Below are 22,688 nucleotides of genomic sequence, written 5' to 3'. Positions count from 1 at the left end.
AAAAAAAATGGGGTTTTGTTTAGGCCGGTCGTCAGTCGATGGTTAACTGGCCGTTTTGTCAGTCGAAATGCGTTTTATTTGCCGTTACCGTTGTGGAGAGGTGGCCGTTGTAGAGAATTTAAAATAACAGTGAATGTACACTATCCGTTCGGACCAAAAAGAGTGACCGTTGTACAGAGGTGGCCGTTAGTGGAAGTTCGACAAAGAGTATTACGAGAGTTTACCTTTAGTTAGCCAAAGCAATAAAAACTTAATCAATGTTGACACACCATGAATCACAAAAGGTATTTTGACTTCAAGAGAACTTAAAAAATGTTATTTGAAAATTTGCTTAGAATTCAAACAAAACCAGTGAAAGAGTATGTAAAAATTACCGGAACAAATTTAACAAAATGTATTGTGAGAAATTTAATTATCTTAAAGGCAACCTGAAATTTTATTGGAGGTTAATAAAGTGAGTGATCAAAACAGTATATTAAAATCAGAGTTACGTGGGTATTGCAAAGAAAATGATCATATAATGTCTGATCCACAAGAGATAGCTAAAATGTTTAAGGAGTACTTTGTATAGGTTGAACCAAGCCTTGCTGGAAAAATCCCAGAGATTTTTAGGAATCTTCGGGATATGAGATTTTAAGGTAAAAAATTAACGGGATACAGGATATTTGGGGGTAGAATTAATAGGATACGGGCTATTTAGATCAGATGGAAAGGGATGTCGAGTGGGAAAATCGTTAAATTTTGCATTCTTAATTTACGGAATACGGGATATTTTTGCCAAAAAGTAACGGGATATGGGATATAGTAAACAACCGCATATAAAAACGCATGATTTCGGGGTTCAGGATGATCTAGTTCTTAGGGACCGGTCATTAGTTATCGCCTGGGGCGGGGGGGAGGGGGGGGCCGGAAGATTTTGTGGGGGATCACATGGTTTTCTGAGAAACGGAAGGGGGCATCAAGCGTAATTGACAGGCACAAAGGGGGGGGGGGGGGGGGCACCAGAATAAAAAAATGGAATTTCTGGTGGCGGTGGGATCTCCATGAATATTTAACAAATGATCGCCTCCTTTTTACGAAAATATGCTATTTAATTATATAATAAAATAATCAATTGTTGTGCATGTCGTATCAGTGACAATGGATTGAAACTGTTTAATTTTTAATATTTCAAATGTCAAAGTTCCATGTTTAAAATTCTTTTATAGAGAATCGAATAGAGTCGATGGAAAAGAGTCAATAGAAAAGTTCATTGAACGCGGTCGAACGACGCAAGTGTAAGTTTTTCGTCTATGAAAAGCAAAGAGCAGATCAACTAAAACTAAGGCTGGAAAAAATGCTTCACTTGTCGGAGGTAACGGAAATGTCTAAGCACAATAAGTCTTTGCTTGCCTGTCGTATGATTCCGACCATCAAAGGCATTTTAAATGTTATTGACGAAGTAGCAAACAGTGATGGCTCAGTTGACACTGGAGATTCCAGAGTTGAATCTATTTAATTTTTGAAAGTAAGCAATGCTTGCAAACAAGGCCTTGAAATAATTAGCGATCTCCGCTTGCCACCCGTGAAGCCAAGATGGACAGATCTGACAGATGCCGGACCTGGTGTTGGCGTTTCTAATTATGAAATTCGCTTTCGCGATGCTGAGCTGGCTCGAATTCGCAACTCGGATTACCGAGTACGATGCCACCGCTCGAGAGGTGACAGCGGGCAAGGCGAGGCCGAGCGAACAAATTCGGCCATTTCAGAGGCTCTTGTTGACGGTGCAACGCTGGAATGGGAGAAGTACCGTCGATTCGAAGATCTCTCTGAAGACGAAATCAAGGCCATGTCTTTCCATTCCTACGAAAAGTACGAAAAAGAGCGCACGGAAAAAAACGCTTGGCATGTTTGCAAGCAGGTCGCCGAAAGGATAGACGACGCCCCTGTCCTGAAGAATTGCATTAGTAGTAGGCTTAGTGAGTCTTCCGAAGAGTTGTTTTTTTTTTAATGCTTCTGAGCTTAATGCGTACCGAAATGCTTCAGAAAACAGTAAGGCCGAAATACCTGGTGCGGCCTGTTTTAGAAAGATAGAGAGCGTTATTGAGGACCACTATATCCGAAGAGAGCTCTTTTTTTAATTTTGTCGGGATGCCTATAATAGCCAAAGAGATGCAAGCTCCACACTCTGTTCCTGGTGTACCAACAACAGATGGGTGGGACCAGTAACAGAGAGAATCCCCAGCCTGTGCCAGACAAAGAAAATCCAGGACATTTTATGGATGTGTACGAAACGCCAACAACTGATCGTACTCCAGACGATTATCAACCGAGGAAATGTCTGAAGGACTTGTACGAACAAAACGCTATCTTTGCGGACAATCCAAACACCGTCGCTGCTTTCTGTGCTACCTACAATGTCGAGGAAAAGGATGTCATTGAATACCTTGGTCATCTAAATGATATAAACATTAGGAAGGATATTAGAACAAGGGAGGCTAACGAGAAAAGAAGATTAGAAGAGGAGCTAACATACAAGGATTACAAGTGGGGCACACTCATTGAGAATGGAAAAGTTGAGAAGCTGAAGGTGAGACAGCTTGACCTTTACCTTAGAGACAAGTTTGCTCTTACTTGAAAGGGATTATAGTTAATGCATTCCCCATCAAGTCGAAGTTCCCAAATAGGAAGAAAGTTTTCGGTTTGAAATGCGGAGGGCTGGAAATAGTTTTTTTGAAGAATGGCAATTCCACTAAATCCGACTCGGATGAAGATCAACCAAAACAGAATCGGTCAAGTTGATGGTATAAAATGTATATTAGGAGCGACTGTTTAAGAATTTCACAAAATCTAACTTAATTACTGCTCGTGGTGTTGAATGCAATAAGGAATACGTTAACCACCGTTAGCGATGCTGCTGTGGTTTTATTCCTTAACCATTGCTGCGATTATAGATCAGCTAAGTCATTGTTCTTGCCACTTGAAGTAAACGAATAAAGCACAATAGAAATAAAACAAGGAAGCAATGGTGCGCCTGTGTTAAATAAAGGACTTATTTAGCTTCCTTTCCTCAGGCTCTAATTGTACCAGAGATCCAGTTCGTAAAAAGAAAGAACGTTTTTCCGATTCAAAACCACTTTTGTAGATTTATCTTTGGTATGTTATCTCGTTAGAGTACGCTCAGAGCCTTTTTCCTATAAATGAAGAAGGTCTAGTTGTATATATTTTAAGTTTTACCATATGGCATTCTTGCATGCACGTGACATTTTTCAGACGTAACATCCTTAAAATACCCAAACCTTTATGAAGCACAAAGGTTCAATCGATTAGTAGCTCTCCCTGTCTTCCTAAAAGAAATCAGCCTGACAGAAAGTCTTTTGGTTAAAAATGAACCCATGCTGGGATAAGGTTTGTTGTTGTGTCCGTCTAAGGAGCTTTATGCCCCAATTGGTTTAATTTTGCAGTTGGTATTAAAGCATCGAAAGCCGCTTTTGGTGCTATGATAGGAGGACTTGTAACAGTATTTTCGAGAAAATCTCCAGATGCAGCTGCTCACGCAGCCAAATGTCTGAAATGATCCAGTTCAATTTATTGTGACAATTTAGCAGTATTTACGTTCATGGGGCAGAGGTCATTCATATTTTTATAACCGAACGTCAATTGTTCGATTCCGATTTTATCTTTGTTGTGATCACTTTGTTAGTATCTTAATTCAGTCATATATATATTCGGTGAATTGTGTTCATTGGTGACTCGAAATGCTCGTGCTGCTAGATAGACTTTGAGGGAAATGATCTGTTCTGATCACAATGTTACTTAACCCAAATTAGTCGAGCACCCTTCACTGAGCTATTTTCGCCTATCTTGGTTTAATTTCCTGCAAATTTGTAACCGAATACGTTGAGTACGTCGCATTTTTGTCATGCCCTAGCCTATCTACCATGAAAATATGAGCGAAATCGAATTTTCGACCCTTGCTGAGTTATTTTCCATTTTTATGGACAGGGACTCTTAAAAAGTATCTTTACAAAATCACAGTGTTCTTTTACTTTCTCTGTAGCTGAAGTCCTTAGTACTGAACTGTCGTAAATGTTAATGCCTATCCAGGGTCACAACTGTCTTACTCTGAGCTTGTGGCACGGGCACTCACAACGGAAGCGGGAGCAAGCTTTTCAGAACAAAACTGAGCTATTGTTGCAGGCCTGGCAATCAAATGTATTCAAAAGGCAGCGTCTCAATTGGCCAAGTCAGCCGATAAAACAGTCATTCAGCTGCGAGATCCTCATTATTTGCATACAAAGTGTTGTCATACTCTTTGAGGTTGACGTAGGTCTGGAACAGAAAGGTAAATCATATTATTAGTAAGCTGTTATTTTCTCGGGTAAATTGACAGCCACAGAGAAGACGAAAGCTACAAACGAATAGTAAAAACATAATCCATTATATAATTATCAAAAAGGCCTGAACCCCAGCTGCAAAAAGGTTTTCAATTATATTTTGGAAGTCTTGATGTTTTAGCCTAAGTAAACAGTCGTCGTTTCGTATTAATTTTACTGGTCGTCGACGAAACTGACGTCAAAACTGATAACGTAACCCGGCACTACCCATTTCCGACACATTTGCCTTTTCATAGCTTAGTGTTCGGGAGAATTTCGTAGCATTATTTCGGCTGTATTTTGGGGTGAAGTAACAGAGGCCTGTCAGTGGTAAACAGCTCGGCCTTCTGTATGCGAGTTTTTATGACCATGTTTCAGGAATTTAAGACACAACGAAACCGGTTATGACTAAAATAAAAACTATATATAATGATATTTTCTTCAGGGACAAAGTATAAGCCAAAAAACAAGAAAGCCTCTGGCGCTAGTTAGATCGCAGACAGTGTTAATTTTGGATCACTACGGGTCGGAAGGAAGGAAATATAGGCGATCGAGTATGCACCCAAAAGAAGACTTGAGTTCATAATCAAATGAAAAAAATGAATTGCTGGTCTGATGGTTGACTTCAATTGAGTATGAATAGTATAGAATAATCTTTAAAAGAATAAAGAATAAAAACTCCAGAATATCCAAAATTTGTTTATAGATATTCCCCTGCCACCTTTCCGCCGCGTCTGAAAATCGTTACAATCAGTATATTTAATACATTTTTGTAAACTGCAATTATCACCATGCGGCCGATCACTTTAACAAACAGTGATCGCTTGGAGCAAAGTATTGATTTACGTGAGTGCTCATGGGATTACATGCGCGTATTAAGGCATAGGATGCAAAGCTGTGATAAAAGTCGAACCAAAAACTTACAAACTAATACCAAAGGGAAAATAAACATTATCAAATTTGCATTACTGAACATAAATGACAGGTTACAAAGAGTGCTTTCAGCTGAGTTTACCTTGTGGTTTTTTTCCATTTCTTTCATCGTTTCCCTTAGTTTGGCAAAATTTGGTCGATCGCTGGGATTTTCTTCCCAACATTTTACCATAGTCTGGTATCTAACAAATAAAAACTGTTAGCAACAGCAAGAGGAGAGGAAAGACGATTTGTAACTACAATTAAATCATTTAACGACCACATAGCATTCATGACTAAACCGAAATTTTGTTTGTTAGAAATTTACCTTTAGGATCTATTCTTAGAAAAAGACATCTTGTACACCCGAGATTAAAACCTTTTAGCCTTTTTAAAGATGATGTTTATGGGATCTCGCTAACAAATCTGGTAAAAAGAAATAGCTGATAGTTAGCCATTGTATGTTCTCTTATAGCGGGATCTTTGTTTACAATAAATTATCTGTTTCCTTACCAAACGCTTCAGTTTCTTTTGGAAAGAACCCTATTTATTAAAGACTTGACGCATAACGCGGCTATAAAAAATCCAAAGTTGTACAAAGACTGTATGGGCTCATCAGGACATTTACAATTTAAAAAAAGCTTGCGGGTTTTGAATCTCAATATCCTGTTCAATATCACACCCAAAGAGCTAAAACTTTCACCGATTAGTTTCATAAGCTCTTTAAAGAAGGGTGCTAAAAAGGCAAAATGTGAACAATGATCGCAGCAAAAATTTCCCTGAAGACAACAGTATGACGCCAGCGCGTTGCCAGTGATCTGTTTGCTCGTGTTTTGGCAACCATTTTTACCGCGTTATTGCATCACAACGTTGCCTATTTAAGTGCAACCATCGGCTAACGATATGCCTCACATAAAAAATGTGTAACAAGACATGTATTTACAGTTTGTTATCCACATGTTTAGGCTTCGGCATTCTGAATCCTTCCTGAAGTTTCGTTGCGATTTGGCGAGGGTTTATTCCTGGATAAGGAGATCCACCTAGATGTGATAAACACAGGCAACATGATGGTTTGCACGACTCAGCTATAGCTTACATGTAAATGTTGTGTAACTAAACCTACCTATGGTGAGAATCTCGTACAGCAGCACGCCATAGCTCCAACTGCCAAAACAGACAATAAATAATACATTACTGGTATCAAAAAACTGTACGGAAAGAGGAGATGTAAATGTAAATCTGTAAAAAAAGTGGTCATGCACTGAGCCATACAAGCACTAAGGTCAGCTAGTTTACAGGCATGCCACTGAAACGAAGAAACAAATATTTCAAATAAACGTAACATAGTTAAGAGGCGCCCTCTGTAAATTTCAACTATGGCCATTTGGACCAGAAAAAATCAAATTCCTCAAACTTTCTCAGATGAATGGTATAGATAAGTGATTCACAAAAATATAACTTTCAGTTCAATTCGATTCGTTTTTTAGCGCTGGGGCCACCATCTTGGTTTTGCCCCTCTGAGAGGGCTTTCAGCGGCCATTTTAGGGCACATTTTGCCATACAAAGAAAACGATATAAATCCGGGTAAAAACCCTTTATTCGAGACAAGAAAATGTTTTTTGTTAAATTGAGAGGCTGGTTTGGCAATTTGAGCATCACCTGATTTTTTTACAGAATTTTAAATTTCTTCCCTTTCGGACTACTCATGAAGCGCCATAAAACAACGCCAAGTTTAAAGGTAAATATCGCCAAACTTACATCACTTGAGATCCCAAAACTACCCTCCACGTAAAGAGCAATGTCTTACCTGTAAAAACATGCAATAAAATTTTGGGGCAGTTAAAACTGTAAAATGTTAGAAGAAGAAATTTAAGTCGTGCTTTTGTCAACAAAGACCGCCGTCCTAATCAGCATAATAACGTGAAAATAACGATGCACAGAGAAAATAATGATATATTCCACTTACCTCGCGACATGTCGACAACTGGATGTTCCACGATGCCTCATGTTATATTTCAAGTATATTTCAGCCACATTTTAGGTGAATAGTGCACGAAATCACTCTCAGATATCGCCACGGTTAAGCAGATTTCAACTCTCCGAAGCCTGCTTCATAACATCTATCAATATTATTTGTCTTTCGTCGCATAAGCCGCTGTTTACAGGAAGTTTAACAATTTGCTGAGATCCTACCCGACCCAGAAGTCTGTTAGCAGCCTTTAAAATCCTCCTCTTAATCGAGAATTCTCATCAAGAACTCGTTTAAGCTCAGTTCTGTTTTGATCTGTTGTGCACCCGCCATTATTCCACAGATTGCGTTACATTTGGCAAATGCACATTCCAGTGGGTAAGGGTAGGGTGGGTAGGAAGTGAAAATGTAACCACCATTAAAGCCATTTTACGCATTTCTGTGGTTAAACTAGTAACTGGCTTTCCCAGAATGATTTGAACATGAGCTTCTGCTTGCAGGTATTTTCTAGGTTATTTTTGCAGGGTAGGTGGGAGGAGGGGGAGGGGGGTCGTGTTTTAAAAAAAACAGAAAACGATAGACAGTATCAGGTCAAAAGATTATGATTTGTGTATCTTGATCGGCCGTCGATAAAACCAGGAACATGGAACATTCCGGAACATCCCGGAACATCGAATAATTATCATGATTACGCCAAAAATACGTAAAATTAAATTTTAAAAAATCAAATCAAACAAAAATAAACTGGTATCAGCTCGGAAAATAAAAACAAAACAAAAACATAAAAAAAGGAAAAAAGAATGAAAAATCTTGATCAGCTTTATCAGTTCATCAATGAGGCCCTATTAGGGGTTTTCAGGATACTGGATATTTGGGTAAAAATTAATGAGATAGAGCATGTTTAGATCAGATAAAACGGGACAGTAGGGTCTTTCGCTGCCGGAAGTGCCATCAAATTTTGCAAAAGACAACAGACTGACAAATAGTGCGCAGGAAGTAATGGTAAGCGACGTTTTATTGAAACTCCTGACATTTTCTTAGCCGTTTCACTTTTGCATCAGAAAAGAAAATGCTCAGAAAATTACTGAAGGGCAGTTAAGGACGGTGCCTTCTTTTTTGTGGGTACACGGTCTGTGCATTACGTAAGGCATGGTTTAAACGCCAAGTGCGCGCTTGGGTTGCAACTAGTGGTGTAATTAACTATACCCTACCAAGCGTGCGACTTAAAAAAAATCCTATTGTGGCACTAAAATTTCGCACTAAAATTAGGAGTCTGTACTAAAACCGGGATTACCAGAAAAGCAGCATATCGCTAAGTACTAACTGTGAACGGCTTCCAGCTGAAAAACTAGCTTTTATCGTATCCGTAGAAAAAATCATACTGAAATTCAACTGTAGATGGCATAATGCGCGCGCACAACAACTGCGAGAGACGTCAATGTTTAACTTACTTGGGAAGTAACAGGAAAAAATGTAACGGACACCGACAAAGTTTTCGAAAGGATGAAACAACTTATTTAAGTTTTGAATAAGGGGTGATTACAGCTACATTTTGTGGTATGAATTGGAAGTGGCAAGCCTATTCAACAATGCATTAGTTTTTGGCTGTGAGGAAAAGTTATGTAGTCTGTATTTTGGCTAAGCCAGAGGAGTGCTGTCCAGGGACGCTCAAAGCGCTGTTGCGACGATTCTGTTATTAAATACATATCAAAAGTGGTTTTTATGTTACCACTTGCCACGTAGTTTAAAGATGTTTTTTAATATGTTTAGTTTTCTGCATGTAAAGGGGAACCTTAGGAGAATCTGTGAAGAAATATCTTTACCTTTTTTCAGAAAAATGCTACTGTCAGCAGTAGTTAATTATCTCGGAAAAATTAATGACTACCCCCAGTTTTCTTTGTGGATTCTAATAACCCTGGCTAAGATCTACTTTTTCCATGTTTTCTTAATCTGGCGGAAACACGTTTGGATTTTGTAGGCACCATTCGTTATGAGCCTGAGGCACCCCAAGGCCGCTAATGTCGTTCAGTTCTGTGATGGAGCACAGCTGCATGTCTGCACAAGACTAGTTTTCAACCCTTCAGTAATTTTCTGAGCATTTCCTTATCTGAGACAGAAGTCGAACCGCTTAGAAAAAGGAGTTTCAATAAAACGCCGCTTATCACTACTTCTTGCGCACTACTTGTCAGTCTGTTGCCTTTCGCAGCATTTGATGGCATTTCAGGCAGCGAAAGACACAAGTATAATGCTGAACAAAAAAAAAAAACAAGTAAGAGGATTTTTATTGGAGTTCTATCCGTATTCTGTTTGTAATAAATGAAAATTCTCGTCAAAAACTAATGGCCGTCAATGAGATTAGGATAGTTGTTTACAAATACAGTGTGGAATGTTGTGCTTCGATCTCTTGCAGACACAAAGGTTGCCATGTAAGAAATTCGTGTTAAACGGTACAGAATTCGGGACACATTTAATTCTCTGTTTATTTCTCCAGCCCGTCTTTATCTATCTATTCAGTGTAACAAGTGTGGGCTTCGAAATTACTAACAAGGAGCTGCGTTACCTAACCTCAAAACCCCTAAAATCTGATATAAAACTTTTATATTCCACCGTCATAAAAGTACTAAGAGTCCAGAATAAATGCTTATAGCAGTTGAGATACTTTTATTTTATCCTAAATAGCAGACCATTGTCGAAGCCCCATAGTGGGAGGGGGGGTGGGGGGTGTCGGTGTATCCCTTATCCTATTAACTTTTGTCCTAGATATCTTGTATCCTGTTAAATCCAGCTCAACGATTTCATACTCAATTAATGTCCTGTTTTATCTGATATAAACATGCTCTACCCCATTAATATTTCCCCTAAATGTCTTGCATCCTATTAACTTTTTACCCAAATATCCAGTATCCTGAAAACCCCTAATAGGGCCTCACTGATGAACTGATAAAGCTGATCAAGATGGCCGTCGATAAAACCAGGAACATGGAACATTCCGGAACATCCCGGAACATCGAATAATTATCATAATTATGCGAAAAATATGTAAAATTAAATTTTTAAAACTAAAATAAACAAAAATAAACTGGTATCAGCTTGAAATATGAGAAGATATTATAAGGGATAGGGGAGTCGGTAGCAGAGGGGTAGGGAGCGTTGGGTATTCATTCAACTGACCACAATGAGTGCAGGCTCCTCTTCTTTCCCGCCAATTGCGTCACGTCGCTTTTCAGCACTCTGTTTTTCAAAACAAGCATGGACGATTCTGACGATGAATGCCAGGTAATTCATTGCGTCTCCTTTTTTGACCCCTGATTTCTTCAACATCTGAGGTGTTTGTCTGCATCCTACAGTTGCTTGTTAAGTCAGTATTCATAGTGTTGTCCCTATTCCATCTTCATGTTGCTATTTATCATCCCAAGTTTTCGCGCCGCTCCGCTAGGAACGCCTGGCACTATGACCCACTAAGTGCAGACTCGGCCCTTCCGGAAGCACGAGTAACAAGCAAGTTATCATTAATAAATTAGAGGTAATCAAAGATTTACAGAGCAGCGCGTTCACGCGCGGTTTTCGCATGTCTGGTTCACTTTGGTGGTGTTCGAATGGCTCGATAGAAAACTAAGTCTGATCGAAGGTCAGATAACGATCTGCACGTGAAGTTGAACAAGCGATGAATAGATTATGGCCTGCGGTAAAAGCATTTTTGATTAATTAAGTATTAACTTGTACTGGACAAACATTTTCCAGGAGATGCATTTGAACTGTTGGCGACACTTTGAATTCAATTTCAGATCGCCAACGCTTGTAACAAATATTTCTAGAGACAATAAAGTTTTGACCAGCGACCCCGTAAGACAGCGCGCGCGTCGCCAAATGTTTTTAAATTCTGCGTTTGTATTTCTTTACACTTTCATCAGAGGTCGAGCAGTCCGAACTAGTTTAGACAAGAAACTCGATGCCGAAGAGTTTCTATTTCTATCTCATGAGAAACTATTTTTTCATGAGAAATCGTGTATACGCATATCTTTGTGTTGACGTAATGAATTGAATAAAGAAATCACACTCGTGTACCCATACTTTTAGGTCTGATTAAGGAGTTCGAACGCCACCACCTTTCGTGAAGAACAAAATCTGGGAATAAAGGACAGTCACGTAATTAAACTAACGGTGAACGACTGGAAGGAATTGATTACTCTTCTTAGTTGCTGACCTTCACTCATTGCAGTCACTTTCATTTTTCTTTCTTTTTTCCTTTTTTTATGTTTTTGTTTTGTTTTTATTTTGCGAGCTGATACCAGTTTATTTTTGTTTGATTTGATTTTTTAAAATTGCCCTTCAGTAATTTTCTGAACATTTTCTTTTCTGATGCAAAAGTGAAACGGCTAAGAAAATGTCAGGAGTTTCAATAAAACGTCGCTTACCATTACTTCCTGCGCACTATTTGTCAGTCTGTTGTCTTTTGCAAAATTTGATGGCACTTCCGGCAGCGAAAGACCCTACTGTCCCGTTTTATCTGATCTAAACATGCTCTATCTCATTAATTTTTACCCAAATATCCAGTATCCTGAAAACCCCTAATAGGGCCTCATTGATGAACTGATAAAGCTGATCAAGATTTTTCATTCTTTTTTCCTTTTTTTATGTTTTTGTTTTGTTTTTATTTTCCGAGCTGATACCAGTTTATTTTTGTTTGATTTGATTTTTTAAAATTTAATTTTACGTATTTTTGGCGTAATCATGATAATTATTCGATGTTCCGGGATGTTCCGGAATGTTCCGTGTTCCTGGTTTTATCGACGGCCGATCAAGATACACAAATCATAATCTTTTGACCTGATACTATCTATCGTTTTCTTTACTTCTTTTTTTTAATACACGACCTCCAACCACCCCAACCTACCCCGCAAAAATAACCTAGAAAATGCCCACAACTAGAAGCTCATGTTCAAATCATTCTGGGAAAGCCAGTTACTAGTTACGTCACAGAAATGCGTAAAAAGGGTTTAATTTCGGTTACATTTTCACTTCCTACCCACCCTACCCTACCCGTTGAAATGTGCATTTGTCAAATGTAACGCAATCTGTGGAATAATGGCGGGTGCACAACAGATCAAAACAGAACTGAGCTTAAACGAGTTCTTGATGAGAATGCTTGATTAAGAGGAGGATTTTAAAGGCTGCTAACAGACTTCTGCGTCAGCTAGGATCTCAGCAAATTGTTAAACTTCCTGTAAACAGCGGGTTATGAGACGAAAGACAAATAATATTGATAGATGTTATGAAGCGGGCTTCGAAGAGTTGAAATCTGCTTAACCGTGGCGATGTCTGAGTGTGATTTCGTGCACTAATCACCGAAAATGTGGCTAAAACATACTTGAAATATAACATGAGGCATCGTGGAACATCCAGTTGTCGACATGTCGCGAGGTAAGTGGAATATATCATTATTTTCTCTGTGCATCGTTATTTTCACGTTATTATGCTAATTGAGACGGCGGTCTTTGTTGACAAGAGCACAGCTTAAATTTCTTCTTCTAACATTTTACAGTTTTAACTGCCCCAAAATTTTATTGCATGTTTTTACAGGTAAGACATTGCTCTTTAAGTGGAGGGTAGTTTTGGGATCTCAAGTGATGTAAGTTTGGCGATATTTACCTTTAAACTTGGCCTTTTTTTATGGCGCTTCATGAGTAGTCCGAAAGGGAAGAAATTTAAAATTCTGTAAAAAAATCAGGTGATGCTCAAATTGCCAAACCAGCCTCTCAATGTAACAAAAAATATTTGCTTGTCTCGAATAAAGGGTTTTTACCCGGATTTATATCGTTTTCTCGGAACTTCCGAGCAACAAATCCCGCTAGTGGCAGGGTGGAGGCCTTGAACCCGGGACCTCCGGATCACAACTCCACCCCTAAACCACTGGGCCATGCTGCCTCCTCAAGGAGTTGGTAAAACAATGAAGGGAAACAAAAATTGTTAAAGTCACCACTGTTTGGCTTTTTGATATTGCCTTTCATGTTTCTCAGTCTGTTGAGCAAACTGTAATTCCCAAGAATTAGATCTTTTTAGAGGATCGCTTTGTCATAGATCTAGATATATATTTTTTAAATCAGAACTTGCGGTCAAAAAGCATTTTTTATAGCTTTAAGAATTAGTGCATCCAGTTATTATGTCAGAATAAACTTCTTTAATAACTTTACCAACTCTACACGAAACACGTGTTTTAGATCGTCAAGGGAATATGTGAATATCCAATCAAAACGGGAGGGAGAGGAGAAGGGGGAGGGGGACAAAAACGGTTCATAGCGGACCTAGGCATGTCTGGGTATTTTGGTGCAACGGCTGCTCAAATTTGTAGAAATATTGAGCAACAAACAAATGTTAACTACGAGACCTTCAACATCTCCACGCACCTTTCCTTATGCACCCTTCATGGAGTATATATATTGGGCAACCATCACGATATGATCACAGAAAATTAGTTAGCCTAATCCTCCTCGGTCAATTTTCATAATCAGTGACCTCCCTTCATTCTTTCTTTTATTCTCAGTCATTCTGGTTTGATTCAAAGGTCGAGCCACCTCCATCCTCTTTAACCTCTAAGGTCACTCTGTACAGTCTGCTTGTGGGTTCGAGTTCCCACGAGTTCGAGATTTTTCTTTGCCTCTAGCGGTAGCCCATTTTGTTTCTACCGGTGCAACGCTCAGAAGAAAATTCCAGTGTCTTTTTCATTGTTGGTATTTTAAAAGGAATCAAAAGTAGTTACGAGTACCTCGTAAAAATCTTATCCTTCACGAGCTTTTATAAACCCTTGACAAACAACTCAACGTGGAGACAAATGTTGTTAAGTTGTTCAGCACTTACACGTCACTTTGTGTTGTGTATGTTCCATATAACAAAGCTTCATAAGCAGTCCACTTAACAGGCAACCGGCCCTGGAAGATAAACAAATAACTTAACAAGACGTCTTTATGCTATCCTATGATATTTGTCGGATGTTTATCAATAGTCCCATTCGGTCAGGCTGATGTACTCACTCGACTTTGTTTGGTGTAAATATCATCTTGCTGAACATTCCTCGCCATCCCAAAATCTGTCACCTTACATTTCTCTCCCTCACCAACAAGAACATTTCTGGCCGCCAAGTCACGATGGATCATCTAAAACAGATGTCATTTTTAGTTGATCTGCTTTACTGCAATTGTGTTAAGTCATATTCTACTTCGAAAATACCCTTTCAATCTTTGAATTGCAATTATTATAGACTTTTACCTTCCTTGACGACAAATAAGCCATCCCGTCAGCTATTTGCCATGCAAACCTCATCAACTGCTTTGAAGTTAGGTTGGTTTCCGGCTTTTTATCCGGGTTATTAAAATACGTGTCATTGAGCCCACGACTCTTTCTCAAATAACCCAGCAGATCACCGTACGGCACATACTCAATAAGGACCAGTAACGGATCTAAAATAAAGAAACTACCGGTATCATGTGAAGTGCAAAAAGAATACAGAGGCGAGAAAAAGAAGATTTGAATTCAATTTCAGGCTGGAGCGTTAACGAATAGAGGCAGTATATAATTCGCACCGATGTGAAGTTTAAAGGCAAGGGCATATGTACGTGCAGTTCATTTTATAGCGTAAAGGTCCGGTTATGAGCCTTCTTCCTCTCTTATAAGCCTCCTTGGTTAAAGGTGTAGCTTTTTGCTTATTTTTAGGCAAGATTACCCTTATAAGGTTTCCCACAAACGTAAGCCCTCCCCATTCAGCGTTTCCGTATTAAAACTCTTCACAGAACTGATTGCACTTCAAATAAAAATAGGCCATGGAAGATTTTAGGCCAATTCTCAAATGTGCAGTGAATCAACGAGCTTATCTGGTAGTCAGGCTGTCGTTCTCACAAACTTATAAAGCTGCTATTCAAAATAATGGAGGAGTGAATTTTGCTTACACGTTCTGAAAAATTGATGTTAACGCATACATTGATGTATACAAATGATATCTTAAGACCATTTCCTTTACCGGACTCAGTAACGCATCCTATCAGCTTGATCACGTAAGGATGAGGCATCAGTTTTTTCATCACCTCAAGTTCTGACAGCAGGTCCATCCTGTCGGACTCAGGAGCGTTGTCTATTACAGGCAAATTAAATTAACCAAACGTGTCAGTCTGTTTAAATGGATGAATGGATGAATGGATGAATGGATGAATGGATGAATGGATGAATGGATGAATGGATGAATGGATGAATGGATGAATGGATGAATGGATGAATGGATGAATGGATGAATGGATGAATGGATGAATGGATGAATGGATGAATGGATGAATGGATGAATGGATGAATGGATGAATGGATGAATGGATGAATGGATGAATGGATGAATGGATGAATGGATGAATGGATGAATGGATGAATGGATGAATGGATGAATGGATGAATGGATGAATGGATGAATGGATGAATGGATGAATGGATGAATGGATGAATGGATGAATGGATGAATGGATGAATGGATGAATGGATGAATGGATGAATGGATGAATGGATGAATGGATGAATGGATGAATGGATGAATGGATGAATGGATGAATGGATGAATGGATGAATGGATGAATGGATGAATGGATGAATGGATGAATGGATGAATGGATGAATGGATGAATGGATGAATGGATGAATGGATGAATGGATGAATGGATGAATGGATGAATGGATGATTAGATTCTAATGTAACATCCAAAAGGTTACATAAGGGAATTTGTTCCCTTTCGTAACATGTTCGGTGTTACATTAGGGAACATGTTACAAAAGGGAACAGAAAAGTGTTCCTTTTTGTAACGTTTCTCAAGTTCCCTTTTGTAACCTAGCTGATGTGTTTTCTAACTTGTAAATCTGCTCTATTTAGTTGCAGGTTTCTTCTTTCTTTTATCTTTCTGTTTAGGAGGAATGTATTAAATGCTGAAACTTGCTATTTTGACGAATGCAGATTTAAGCCGGCTTAAATCTTCCAATGCAAATTAGCTATTTATAGTTTTCGTATTATTTAACGTTTATTTTTACTGAATTTTACGCTGAAGGCCTCTATTTTCCTCAACTTTATTGTTTTTTTTTTTAAACTAATCGGATATTACGTCCGTTTCCGCTGAGCATTGGAGTAATAACAGCCAAAATACTATTAGCAAAATACCTCATAACATGGTAACATTTCAGGAAGAAATTACCACGATGTTAGCTCTAAAGCTGACCCTGCGAGAAAAAATTTAATCTGTATTGAGGTTATCCATAGTTTTACTGACTTAAGTCGATTTTTCACTCCAGTTCAAAGCAAACTTGAGCGCACTTCGTCTTAAAAGGAATAGCTGCTGATAATGAACTTCAAGTAAAGCGAGTGGAAACTGGAAACGACCGATAGTTTCGGTTGTTGTTGTTGTTGTGTTTTGTTATTTTTATGCCTTTGACTAAAGTCAACAAAATAACACTTAACACTTTTTGTGGCTTTCGTGAGGTGTTCTGCAGTCTTGTATTTTTGTAGTTTAGATTTAAGCTTCTCGTTTTATCGGAGCACGAACGTGTAAGTTTTTATTTGTCAGAGAAGATTGCCGTTAGATCTTTAGTAAAGGACACGTGTTTCGTAAGGTTCGAAAGTTGACAAAATGATTTGACGTTTCGTTTTCTGTTACTAAGTTCCCATAGTATTTTGCTTTGTATTTGAACCTTCATTAACAATTATTGAGACGGAGTTGTTCAGTGAGCTTTTTCATCTCCTGAAAGGTTGACTGTTGTTGTCAAGAACTTATACTACGTTTACGTTTATTAAATGTCACGACTTAATAAAACTCCTACGATCTGCATAAGTCTATTTATGTTTCATTGAATAATGGATATACAAATCAGCACTTGATATGCTACCATAGTCTGCCGGGCTTTTACAAAATTCGAAATATATTTACTTTGACGTCTCTCTGCGTGACGCGAAGCAGAAAATTGTCTACTGTTCAACTTCAGAGATTATTTCCTCATAAAGTAATGAAGAGATTCTTAACACACGACACAGTTTTGTTAGCCTATCAAGTGCTGAATGATGTGGTACGGTTTGTGTGGTTGTAGATGATGACCTGAAGCCGGGTAATTCAGCAAAGTGAGCATCGCGAGTTTCGCGATCAGCTGCATGTGCTGCGGTTTGTCCCGATCGTGACTAAAACACTACACGAGTGCATACGAATAACAGAAGGATACATACGAGTACATACGAGTACGTGCAAGTGACATACGAATACATATGAGTACATTCGAGTACCATACGAGATCATACAAGTAACATATGAGTACCTACGAGTAACATACGGATACATACAGACATATATATGGACTTTAAATGTACTTATGTTAAAAGAATAATCAAAATTTGCAAATTTGAAAAAAAAATTAGACTGTTTTACTCCTTACTTGAGGAAAGGGAGAGGGGTTCAATTCAATGTGGCACATGTGGCAAATGTGGCACACGCGCATGTGTGCGGTACCCGCGCATGTGTGGCACTTGCACACGCTCGCGTGTGTCTGCAACACATGTGAAAATGTAATGCAACAAGAAAAATAGTACATTTTGAGCTTAATACCCTACTGCCATCGTATGTTGCTCCTATATATTCGTATGTAGCCAATGTATTCGTATATAACCTGTAAGTTACCGTAAGCGACTGTATGTATCCGTATGTTACTCGTATGTATTCGTATGTCACTCATATGTACTGGTATGTACCAGTATGTATATACATTTCATGTTTATTACCATCCTGCCATCGTATGTTGCTCCTATGTATTCGTATGTAACCTGTATGTTCCCGTGTGCGTCTGTATGTATCAGTATGTTACTAGTATGTATCCATACGTTACTCGTATGTACTCGTAAGTCACTCGTATGTACTCCTAAGTACTCGCATGTACTGGTATGTATTCGTATGTCACTCGTATGTACTCGTAAGTACTCGTATGTACTGGTATGTATCCCTATGTTACTCGTATGTACTGGTATGTATCCCTATGTTACTCGTATGTACTCGTATGTACTCGTATGTCACTCGTATGTACTCCTAAGTACTCGTATGTACTAGTATGTATCCCAATGTTACTCGTATGTGCTGGTGTGGTGTTTTAGTCACGATAGTTTCGCCCAACATTACGCAGAATACGGGAAAACGGTTTCTATCACGCGTACCCACGGATTTTGCTATTGATACAATGAATTGAGAGTTGGATATCGACTAACACAATTTTGGGAGTGATCGTGCGCGCAATTCCAAAACCGGCTGAATGCGGGGCACCAGGCTGATTTTGAAATTTTCTTGCCTGATTACTCTCTGAGTGGTCCTCCTTTCGATACAGTTACAATTACTAACTGACGCGTAAACGACGTGGGTTCCTCGTTACAGGTATACAACTGGCATGGAAGTTGTTTTCCAATTAGAAATCGAGATAATAAAAGATCTTTAAGGGATACTACCTCATGAGATTTAGGGGAACTGTGTGTTCCACAATGGTACAGTCTTCATGTAAGTGTGCTGCTGCGAAGGACTGGAATGATCCTCCCAAAGAGTTAAGGGAACTCAGCTCTGTTTTTAGTTTTAAAAATAAGGTTTAGTAGTATTTCTTGGACGTAGATCTCAAGGAACATAATTGTATTGCTCGTTAGTAGGTGTACATATTTTTCTGATTTTTAATATTCTTCTGATATTATTGTGTGGATGTATTTTTAGATGACTATATTTTACATTGCTGATCACCGGTTTATACCAGCTGCTCCCTTAGGTTCAGCTGATCGGTTATTTATTAGGATAAATAAAGATTTTATTAGTATTTTTTATTATTATAGCAGAAATCATTCAGAAGACGAACTAGATTTTTAGGACGCGTCACATACGATACGCGTGCTATATACTTGATATGTGGGTCAAATCAAATCATGTCAAACACTGTAGTGAACGATTCCCGCTGGACTGGACTGGAGAATGCGCCCTGTGTACGCCCTTTTGGGGTGAGCGATGTCGGGAAACGGTGATAGACCTAAGCGGGCGTGGCCTTTAAGGAAAAATCTCTGTTGTAAGAATGAGCACAATGTTCTTGTGTGCATGCTTGAGGTAAGCACTGAGATCATTTCAGTTAAGTGCGTGTTTACCTTGGATGCTTAACATCTTCTGTGCACAGAGCAATTTAGACAATCCACATTGACAGATCTCCATGAAAGGTGAGAAAGCAATCTCTGATTGAGCTGTGCAATGCGAACCAGCACGATACACAATGCCGCAAATAGGCCTAAATTACAGCACTTAAAGGGGAATGATAGCCGCGGATTTTCTGGCATGTGCCCAGAACAACAAGAGGAAGATGATGACGAAGTGCTATGTTATTAGTTAGCTATGTTGTATGACCAGTGTAACTAACGTAACAGAAAATGCGCACAATTAAAAGGAGGAACAAACTGACGTAGAAACTCAAAACTAGAAGTGAAAATGTCGTAACCTTCGCGTTGCTTGATGTTATGTTGACCACACCTAACACGTAGAGGAAGGTATCACGCTCGTCGGTTTGATAATTTTCATTTAAGCATGAAAATTCATTTTGCACCCTTAGCACTCTCCTGTTGCGTGTATTAGCTGTTAAATAACAAGGAAACCTAGAGCGCGAGAAGTAGTTAGTGACAAAATGTCATAGTGGCATTTTTTTCCGCACCGTGTTTCTTTTTGTCACCTAAATGATATGGTTTATGCAGGCTATTAAAAAAAGATCTCAAATGAAATCAATACAGGGCTGTTTTTCTGTGGTATATACTTTGTGAAACGGAAGTCTACATATGTAAAATAAATCACATCACGCCAAATTTTTTTTTTTTTTTCAAAAATGCGCTAATGTTCCCTTTTGTAACATTACGGCACCGATGTACAATTTGGGAAACATTTCCTAAATCCTAGAAAAATATCAATATATTTTTTGAATTGATTTCTTTTCGTTATAAAAAGATCGCTCAAATTAAGCCCAAAATTCCACCATCAACCGTAGTATTAGAACAGCGCTATGGCTTCGCACACGAAATTCGATAGAATACGTAAAAACTGGAATTTAACATTCTATGCCTTATTGAATAGTCTTTACAAAAATGTCTATATTTCAAAAACCACTCGCTGGATTGCCTTGAAACTTTCGTGGCACTTTCTTAATACATATAGCTACCATCCCAACGAGTTTCAATACAATTCATTGAATTAGACTTCCGTAATAACAATTTTCTGTAAAGAGTGCAACCTTTGCGGACTTTTTGATTTCTTGAAACCTTTACTCGACCATGTAAAGTATATCAAAACGCTACAGAATTTTCTCTCGCCTTTCCTTCCAAACTAAAACTTCTGTGGAAGTTCCACGGCATATGTACACTTTGTTGACGCTTTTCTATAACGCTGATAGCACATAATTCTGGATTTATGGGATAAAAGTTGGGCGAATCCACGACTATGTTCCCTAATGTAACATTTTTTGTTCATTTTGACTCTTACTCAGCCAAACAAAAAGTAAATTCAACAATCTTCATACCAATAAAAGAGAACACTAATAGCTTTCAAACAATACCAAAATTATTGAAGGAAATTAAATTCTAAACGATAAGGCTAAAATTGAAAAAATGTTACGTTAGGGAGCAACGATGAATCTAAGAATGAATGGATGAATGGATGAATGGATGAATGGATGAATGGATGAATGGATGAATGGATGAATGGATGAATGGATGAATGGATGAATGGATGAATGGATGAATGGATGAATGGATGAATGGATGAATGGATAAAAGGATGAATGGATGAATGGATAAATGAATGGATGGATGAATGGATGAATGGATAAATGGATGAATGGATGCGTGATTGAATGAATGAATCAATTGTTCAATCAATCAATCAATCAATCAATCAATCAATTGATCCATCGATCCATCGAACTATCGATCGATCGATCAATCCATTAGTCCATCAGTCGATCTATTTTGATAATCAATCGATCACTTAAATCAATCCAGTCGAACGATAAGGCTCCGTCCACACTGCGCCGGAGGAATTTAAAAACGGAGGTTTTACTCGGGAAACGCATCAAATGTTTTCTGTCCACACTACGCCGGAGGAAGAATCACCGGTCATTTTTAAATTCCTCGGGTTTGAAGAGCGTTTTCGAAAAGCTCCGTTATCGTGATGGATTAGTACATGTCGACGATAGTCCTAACCTTAGAAATAAAGCTGCCTATTCAAATTTCTCCGGCGAAGTGTGGACGCTTCCTAACTCAGTTCTGACATCAGAAGAATGCAAGTTGTCTCTTTAACTAAAAGTTTTCTATAACCTTTCAACATTTTCACGGCCACAGTTATGACCCCTTGGCTGCGATAGATGTTCTTAGCTGTTGCTTCAGCGACTTGGGAGAAAGCCCCCTTTCCTATATTTTTAATGATATCGACTTGCTCTCGACTGATCTCCCAGCTTCTTTTTAAAGGATGAAGCGGCATGTAGTCTCCACCACTGTTAGGAATCTCGTAGATTGTGCTGGTAGTGTCACTTGTTTCTGTGGACTGAACTTCTGCTTCGTGGTGATCAACAGGGCTCTTGAAAGAATCAGAAAATAAGTTATGAAGCTATACGACAAAACTAACATCATCAGCGTAATAGGAGCTGCCACAAATGTTCACAAATGATTCGAATCCGTGGGGGGGGGGGGGGGGGGGACTTCTATCCGGGCCGCTCGTCAGAAGGTTTGAAAAAAACCCCTAAGAGCTACAAAGTTCCTGTTTCGTGGGCGCGGCTTGGAACCTTTTTCACCACTGAGAGGTACCAATTTTAAAACAGCACATTAACTGATACTTTCATAATTTTCGATACCGATAGATACGATTGCTTCGAACACCTTTTACTTGTAAAGTTTTTGAAAGCATTGTCATAAATCAGTTGATTACCAAGTATCTCTTGTCATATTCCTTTCAGCTCAATACCCTAAAAGATATCGCGAAAGCTCCTGCTACGGACCGTTTGAGGCAAAACATCCTAAAAGGTACAACAACTGCCTTTTCAACCCCTCAAAGCTACGACGAACACTCCCGTCCTTTTTATATGGCTTTTCCTCCGGATATTCGAAGGCATTCACTTTAATTATCAGAAAGAAAATTTCCTTCCTGTATCTATGCCAACCTGCCGTTTCTGCTAGAAACAGCTTTTTCCGTGAGCCTACACCGAAAGAGAAATGGAATGAAGAACTTACCACGTGAATGGAATCCGCACATGAAGAAGACCTGCTAATACTGCAATTGGAAAACATTTCATTTTGAACTCTTTGAAATAAGCACTGTTGTTGCCTCCTAAATGTGTAGGTTTATTAAAACCTTTCCTAAGGCAAAGGATAAACTATTTAAACATTTGAGATTTTTCACCAC

General features: G+C 38.7%; 1 protein-coding gene and 1 pseudogene across 1 annotated transcript in view; one reads left to right on the top strand and one right to left on the bottom strand.

Moving 5' to 3' along the window:
* The first annotated feature begins 1,760 nt into the window (after positions 1 to 1,760).
* On the top strand, positions 1,761 to 2,617 carry LOC149109375 (uncharacterized; annotated as a pseudogene).
* Positions 1,976 to 22,688, bottom strand: part of LOC110048948 (uncharacterized) — a 32,879-nt gene continuing 12,166 nt past the window's right edge. The window contains exons 10-19 of the mRNA XM_089294445.1: positions 22,517 to 22,556; positions 21,608 to 21,866; positions 15,248 to 15,358; positions 14,500 to 14,690; positions 14,265 to 14,387; positions 14,092 to 14,162; positions 6,391 to 6,431; positions 6,211 to 6,307; positions 5,371 to 5,470; positions 1,976 to 4,311 (exon numbers count right to left, since the gene is read on the bottom strand). Of these exons, the coding sequence (XP_089150571.1) occupies positions 4,243 to 4,311; positions 5,371 to 5,470; positions 6,211 to 6,307; positions 6,391 to 6,431; positions 14,092 to 14,162; positions 14,265 to 14,387; positions 14,500 to 14,690; positions 15,248 to 15,358; positions 21,608 to 21,866; positions 22,517 to 22,556 (1,102 nt within the window). The 3' untranslated portion in view covers positions 1,976 to 4,242. The remainder of the gene's footprint in view (positions 4,312 to 5,370; positions 5,471 to 6,210; positions 6,308 to 6,390; positions 6,432 to 14,091; positions 14,163 to 14,264; positions 14,388 to 14,499; positions 14,691 to 15,247; positions 15,359 to 21,607; positions 21,867 to 22,516; positions 22,557 to 22,688) is intronic.

This window comes from Orbicella faveolata, unplaced genomic scaffold (genome assembly GCF_042242905.1).
Source record: "Orbicella faveolata isolate gen_17 unplaced genomic scaffold, um_ofav_v1 contig_25, whole genome shotgun sequence".
Lineage (NCBI taxonomy): Eukaryota > Metazoa > Cnidaria > Anthozoa > Scleractinia > Merulinidae > Orbicella > Orbicella faveolata.
This window is presented reverse-complemented; position numbering and strand designations above follow the sequence as displayed.